General features: G+C 49.0%; 1 protein-coding gene across 1 annotated transcript in view; it reads left to right on the forward strand.

Moving 5' to 3' along the window:
- The window catches only part of LOC109924681 (polyamine-transporting ATPase 13A3-like), a 70,293-nt gene that overhangs the window by 41,459 nt on the left and 21,305 nt on the right, over positions 1 to 7,529 (forward strand). Inside the window, 6 exon segments of the mRNA XM_048619966.1 lie at positions 61 to 78; positions 2,544 to 2,697; positions 2,951 to 3,071; positions 3,733 to 3,857; positions 4,863 to 5,038; positions 6,927 to 7,058. Coding sequence (XP_048475923.1) covers positions 61 to 78; positions 2,544 to 2,697; positions 2,951 to 3,071; positions 3,733 to 3,857; positions 4,863 to 5,038; positions 6,927 to 7,058 — 726 coding nt within the window.

Raw genomic sequence — 7,529 nt, forward strand, 5'->3', positions numbered from 1 at the left:
CACAATGTATGGAAAGGTGACAATAGTATACTGAGATTTTTTTTCTCCCTTACTCTGCAGGAGCTACAGGAGCTGATGGTGAGTACAGCACTCTCCCCTCCACTCCATCTGTTTCTACTGCATTCTTTCTTTGACGACGGAAGGTAAAAGTTGCCGCGGCCCCAGAGGACTGTAATTAGAACGCAGCGGCCAGTGGTGAGTTTAACCCCGAGGGTCACCACACCTCGGGTGAGGGGACGAGGTTCAGAAGGCAGGGCCTCAGCCTGTATGGGAGTTAACCTGCACCATTGGTGTCACTCGGTGTCGTAAACCGGCCATCCAGTCAACTGAGCGTATTGGAGCTGCAGGCTAAAGATTTGACGTGATATCTTGACCGAAAACAGGTTTTAAGGAGTGTCTTAAAGAAGAGGGGCGCAGAGCAGTTGAGGGAGGGCATTCCGGTTTTGCTTGTTGAGGTGTAATTGTCAGTTTTGTGTCCCTTCCCTCGAGGTGTGAGTGCCACTGACAAAAGCCAGCCATCGCTACCCATCTCCAGTTGCCCTCCAATTAAAATGAAGGATGCTTGAGAGGTTAGAATCGGGCAGATCTGAGGGTTACCTGTCACAAACATTGAGAGGGCCAAGGCCTCGACAGGGTTTATGTTAAACTACCTGAAGCTTGCCATCACCCACAATGCACCTTGTGTCCTCACCACCCCCAAAATAGGTCAAGTGTAAAGTGGTAACTGATTTATTGTCATGTGTACTGAAGTACAGTGAGAAGCTTTGTTTACGAGCAGTACAGGCAGATCATAGTAAGCAAGGATGTACAGATCAAAACAACTTGGACAGCGGTACAGGGCATGCGCTAGGAAAGATCAACATTAACAAGATCAATCATTATTTGAGGCTAGAGAGTCCATTCAACAGTCTAATAATGACCGGGAAGAAGCTGTTCCTGAACCACCTCGTGCATGCGTTCAGGCTTCTGTATCTTCTGCCTGACGGAAGAGGTTGTAGGAGATTATAACTGGAGTGCGATGGGTCATTGATGTTTGCAGCCTTTCCGCGGCAGCGAGCTGTGTAAATAGAGTCCATGGATGGAAGAGAGATAGTAGGAACTGCTGATGCTGGAGAATCTGATATAATGATGATTTTTTTCTGAAGAAGGGTCTAGACCCGAAACGTCAGCTTTCCTGCTCCTCTGATACTGCTTGGCCTGCTGTGTTCATCCAGCTCTACACCTTGTTATATCTGTGGACGGAAGGTTGGCTTCCGTGATGATCTGGGCTGTGCACACCGCCTTCTGTAGTTTCTTCCTGTTTCTGGGCAGAGCAGTTGCCATACCAGGCCGTTATGCACTTCGACAGTATGCTTTCAATGGTGTATCTGTAGAAGTTGGTGAGGGACCTTGCAGGCATGGCAAATTTCCTGAGCTGCCCAAGGAAGAAGAGTCGTTGTTGTGCCTCCTTGACTGTCGCGTCTACATGGGAAGTCCAGGACAGGTCAGGTTATCGTCACTCCAAGGAACTTGACACTTTCCACCCTCTCAACCTCAGTTCTGTTGATGTAGATGGGGGTGTGTTCACCTCCTTTCTTTCTGAAGTCAGTAAGCTGTTCTCTAGCTTTTTTTGACGTTGAGAGAGAGGTTGTTTTCATTGCACCACATCGTCAAGCCCTCTATCTCCCTTCTGTATTTTGACTCGGTGCTGTTAGATATCCGTCCCACTACGGTGATGTCGTCACTAAACTTGTAGATGGTGTTTGTTTGGAGTTTGGCAACGCAGCCATGGGTGTACAGGGAGTACAGTAGGGGGCTGAGGACACATCCTTTGGGAGTTCCAGTGTTGAGTGTTATTATGGTGGAGGTCTATGGGTCAGAAAGCAGAGGATCCAGTTGCAGAGGGCGGAGCCGAGACCAAGGTCATGGATTTTTGAGATCAGCCTGGAAGGGAATAATAATGTTGAAGGCAGAGCTGTAGTCAACGAGAGGGAGTCAGATGTAGGTGTCTGTCATCCAGATGTTCCGGGGTGAGAGCAGGGCTAGGGATATGACATCCACTGTTATGTCGATAGGCAAATTGTAGGGGCTCAAGGCAGATGTGGGCCATGACCAGCCTCTCTCAACACTTCGTGATAAGGCCATATGTATCAGGGTGAGGAGGTAGATATCCCAGAAGTGGATTTGTGGGGCTTGACACCCCAATGACTGAAGCTGCCCCATCAATGGGGATGGTATTTGTAGGCCAAGATTGCCATGGGCATGCTACTTTTCCAGTGGGAGGTCGCTCTGACACCTGGAGGTTGGGGACGGTCCAGGATGAGGAGCAGGGAAGTGGGCAGCCAAATGTCTCCTGGATTTACGTCCTGCTGCAGCCCCAGCACCAGGGGAGAAACCGGTCAACTGGCCACTCACCTGTATAGCTTGGTGGCGGGATCTTCCTGTTTACAAAATGGCTACCGCTTTGGGCTACACTGTCTTGAGGCAAACACTGTTGGTGCGCTTTGTTTGTCCTGTTGTCTTTGGCCACCTTTGTTTTTATTTTCACTTTTGCTTCCCTGCAGAATTGCTACGAGATCGGCATCATCAGCCAGTTTCCCTTCTCCTCCGCGTTACAGCGTATGAGTGTGGTAACCCGGACTCTCGGTGAGAGGCGGCTCGCTGCCTACATGAAGGGGGCGCCAGAGACCGTGGCCAGCCTGTGCAAGAAAGAAACCGGTGGGTTTGGTGTTCTCCTTCACACCCACATGTTGGGGCTTGAATCATCCCAAACCCCACCACCCCTGCTCCTGTTCTGTATCTCCGCCCCTGTCTGCCTGATAAATTGAAATGGGAGTTCCAGTGAGATCCCTTCACTCAAAGTGGTGGGAATGTGAGCCTCAAAGTTACAGAAAAGGCAAGAATTAGTTCAGTTTCTACCAAAACCAAGGCTATGACTGCTCCTTGACCTTATCTTTTGTTTTTGTGGTAGTTCCAGAGAATTTTGCGGAAGTCTTAGAAAAGTACACGCGACTGGGACTGAGGGTGATCGCTCTGGCTCACCGCAAGCTGGAAGCAAAACTGACTTGGCACAAGGTGCAGAATGTCAACAGGTATGACTGGATCAGCTGTGATCATGTTGAACGGTGGAGCAGGCCTGGAGGCCTCAATGGCCATGCCTGCAACTATTTTTCAGTGTTCCTCTGTGAAGAACTGCCTGTGGTCATGAGATGCCCTGTATAAATGCAAGTCATTATTTCGTTCCCACGTGTACTTCCCAGCAGCAATCACAGCAAACGGCTCCTCTGGTTTCTAACTTCCCCTGGCCTTCTCCCCAGTCCAGCATATCTGGCTGTTCACTTACTGGGGATTCCACAACAAACAGTCTGCTGTCTGGTCTGTGCTATTTACCAGTGGAGTAAGTTTTGCTCCTCATCTCTGATGATAAAAGCTAACCCAACCACAAGAGATGGTTGTCTCAGTCTGACCTTGCAGCCATTCCTGATGGGTTACCAGAGTTCTGGTTCCCCTGGATGCTCGGACCTTTGTTGCATGCGATCCCAGACGCTCGCGCCTCGCCTCCGATCTGTCAGCCGGGTGAGTAGGAGACCACGTTGGCCCGTACCACCAGGCGTCAGTCTAAACAGTTCGCTGTCAGCAAAGCTCCTGATACTCAGCTCATCAGCTGCAGGCTGCTCCCTTCGGACTCCCGAGAGGGCTGTGCACTTGGGGCCCTGCCTTGGGCCTAACTAAACAACATGGCTCTCTCCACAGGGCTGTGATTGAGGGCAACATGGAATTCCTGGGACTGATCATGATGCAGAACAAGCTGAAGCCGCGCTCTATTCCCATCCTCAGTGAGCTCAGGAGAGCCTGTATCCGTACAGTGATGGTGACAGGTGGGTGTTTCTGGGGGTAGGTGCAGAGAGAGAGAGAGAGAGTGAGGTGAGGAGAGTGGTCTGTATGTTAACGTAGGAAAAGCAGCAGCCAATTTACTGAAAGCAAGCTCCTGCAAACAGCAGTCAGAAATAAACAGATGATCTGTTTTGTAGCAGTACCATTTAGGACATAAATGTTTGTGGGGATAAACATTTGGGTAAATCTCCTGCTCCTTTGAGAAATATAGGTATGTCTGCTACAACGTGTGTTTCATTAACGCAAATTGGCTGTAATGCGATTGATGAATAGTGAAGACTCTCTGGATAACGCGAGCTTTCTACTGTACAGTATAGCGATTTTCTACATCACGAGGTCACACAAGAACGCAGTTATACCATAACTCGTGTTATAGCAGAACTACCTGTAGTACAGGGTTTTTTTTTTTGCATCTGTCTATGGTGGGGTCCTCGATGTGTTGTCTCATCCAAAAGACAGCACCTTCAGCAGTGCTGCACTGCCTTGGGACTGACCCTGGGAGCGTCAGCGTGGTTTACAGGGCTCAAGACTCTGCAGCAGAGCTTGAACTTTCCTTCATCTCACGGGAGCGTGGAGTGAGAAGAGAGTGAGCCACGTGTTGGGGTCGAAGCATGTAATGACTTGTGGAAAGTGGGGGGCCGGGAGGGGGATTGGAGTGAGACGCAAGCAAGTTTGGTTGGGAGTGTGGAGGGGACTGATGGGCGATGTGTTCAGTTCTGGTCTCCCCTCTGTAAGAAAGATACTGTGAAGCTTGACAGGATTCAGATAAGCTTTACAAGGATGTTGCCAGGATTGGAGGGTTTGAGCTATAGGGAGAAGCTGAATAGGCTGGGGCTATTTTCCCTGGAGCATTGGAGGCTGAGGGGTGAGGTTTATGAAATCATGAGGGGAGATGAGTCAGGGGCTGTAAGCAGCACTTTCTAAACCTTCCATTTCTCCCAATTTCCACCCCCCGCCCAACCCCCCAAACAAAAACCCTCCGATTGCAGGGGACAATATGCTGACAGCGGTCTCTGTGGCCCGTGAATGTGGGATGATCCCGCCGAACGGGAAGGTGATAGTGACGGAGGCGTTGCCACCGAAGGATGGTCAGTCTGCCACCATCAACTGGCAGTACGCCGAGGATCCAAGTGTGTGGAAGAAGCCGGTGGCAAATGAAACCAAGGTGGGGAAACCGATGGCGTTGCTCAGTCTATGCATAGCTGTTCTGCATTAGCAACTTCTTAAGGAGCATCTCAGTGGGAGTATTGAGTCCAAATGCCACTCTTTTTAAGGAGGATGTCAGGATCTTTGGAGAGGGTGCGAAGAGGATTCACTGGATGGGTACCTGGGGAAGAGGGCCTATGCAAAATCACAAGCGTTATGGCTCAGAAGGAGGCCATTCGGCCTTTCATGTCCGCACCAGCTCTTCAAACGGACATCATTACCTACTGCCAATTTCCTGCTTTGACCCCATACCCTTGTGCATTATTTCTATTCCATTCAGTTATGTGGAGACTTGGAAAGCTGCAAAGCCTTCCTTTCTAGAGGAGAGTTCATTGAGTTTACAAACTCATGAGGGATGATAGAATGAGGAAAGAGAAACTAGTCGGAAGATCTGTAACAAGGTTGAAAAAAGTTGGTTGAATTGGGGATGAGAATGGTTGTTTTTTTAGGTGCTGAGTTGACCTGCCTGAAACGGCAGTAGATGCGTATTCAATAGGAACTTTCAAATGAGAAACAATTAACCCAAGGGTAAAAGAGAGAAAAATCAACCAGGGCTTGCTGCCACTCCCATACCAGCTGGTGCATGGTTTCCTGGTTTAGCAGAATCATACCCTGCAGTCTGCTTTGCTCCACCATCATGCTTGGGAAATGGGATAACTTGATTGAGTTAACTGAGATGACTGTAGCGCGCACACGTCAGGAGTGCAATGGAATGCTCCCACTCGCCTGAATGGGTGCAGATCCAACAAAACTCAAGAAGCTTGACACCATCCAGGACAGCAGCCTGCACTGCAATCCACTACCTTCAACGTTCAGTCCCTCCAACAGTGACACGCAGCAACAGTGTGTTCCATTGACAAGAGGCACTGCAACAACTCACCCAGGCTGCTTTCCAAACCGAAGGGTCCTGACCCGAAACGTCAGCTTTCCTGCTCCTCTATCGCTGCCTGGCCTGCTATGTTCCTCCAGCTCCACACTGTGTTGCCTCTCTCTGAGCCTGGCACTTATTGCTGTATCGTATTTCTAGGGGCAAGGTCTTTTCTCGATGTCGGTCAATTGTCTGAACCTTTTTGGCCAGACATTGGCTGATTGCTGTCCCCTTGCCCGTACTTGTTTGAGGGCTAGTTTACCATTCTCTCTGAGCTTATTTTCCAAAACAACGCGCTGATAATTGGGTACATTTGGTGTCAGATGGATTGCTGATTACAGTCTTGGGCACTGTAACTTCTGTTTTTTGTAATTCTTCCCTTTGTTTTCATATGCTAGAACTTTGGAAAATTAAGTACAGCACAGCTGCCTCACGGTGCCAGGGATCTGTGTTTGATTCCAATCTCCCCACGTCTGTGTGTGTTTCATCCAGGTGCTCAGATTTCCTCCCACAGTCCAAAGATGTGTAGGTTAGGGTGGATTGGCCATGCTAAATTACCCCACAGTGTTCAGGGATGTGCAGGATGGGTGGATCAGCCATGGGAAATGCTGGTTTACAGAAATAGGTCCGGGTGGGATGCTCTTCAGAGGGTCATTGTAGACTCAATAGGCTGAATGGCCTGCTTCCACACTGTAGGGATTCTCTGATGAAGTACCGCCGTAATAGTTGTTAAATGAAAGCCCATGCTTTGCAGTAAATACTGGTAAATTCAGTCTTTTTAAGCAATCCCAATATTCAACAATTAAGTTGTGCTGCTTTCAGTCCAGTTCACCAATGGGACCAGATCCTGTTAAGGTGATTTTGGAACCCCCTCGGTTCATTTTGAGCAACCAGTGCGTACGTTGTGCGTCTGCCTTTAGCGTTTCTTAGATCAGATGCTTCGACCTTCCCTCACTGATTTTTTTTTTTCACATCCCAGGATCTCCATATAAACATGGAGAACGACAGCCTGAAAGACAGACCCCAGCCACCTGAAATCTCCTACCATTTCGCCATGAGCGGAAAATCCTTCTCTGTGATCACGGAACATTTCCCGGACTTGCTTCCCAAGGTTAGCCTGTGTTTCCTTTCTGGCTCTCTGAATGTGAAAGTGTGGGAGTGTATGCGTGTGACCCAGACCCTCTAAGCATCTGTTGTCAATGGCTTGGCTGTATATTGGTTCCTGCCAGAATACCTGGAAAGTTTGCCAGCAAACCTGACCCCGTCCGCCTGCTCGTTTTATTACTCGAAATGGCATTACTGAATCGTGGAATCATAAAATACAGAAACAGGCCATATAGCCTAACACAGCTCTGCTGTTGGTTCTGCACAAGAGCCTCCTCCCAAATGTGCTGTTGGCATCTTTTCCTAATGTTTTTCTCTCCCCAGTGTGCTTATCCAACATTCTGTTCAATATAACTAATTCGTAATTTGAGCTGACTTCCTAATTTCACACTAGTTTGCTCAGTTTCTTTCCCCTATTTTCTATTTGCTTTTCTCTCGCCCTCTCTCGCCCTCTCTCGCCCTCTCTCGCCCTCTCTCG

The sequence above is a fragment of the Rhincodon typus genome, chromosome 45 (assembly GCF_021869965.1).
Source record: "Rhincodon typus isolate 14 chromosome 45, sRhiTyp1.1, whole genome shotgun sequence".
NCBI lineage: Eukaryota > Metazoa > Chordata > Chondrichthyes > Orectolobiformes > Rhincodontidae > Rhincodon > Rhincodon typus.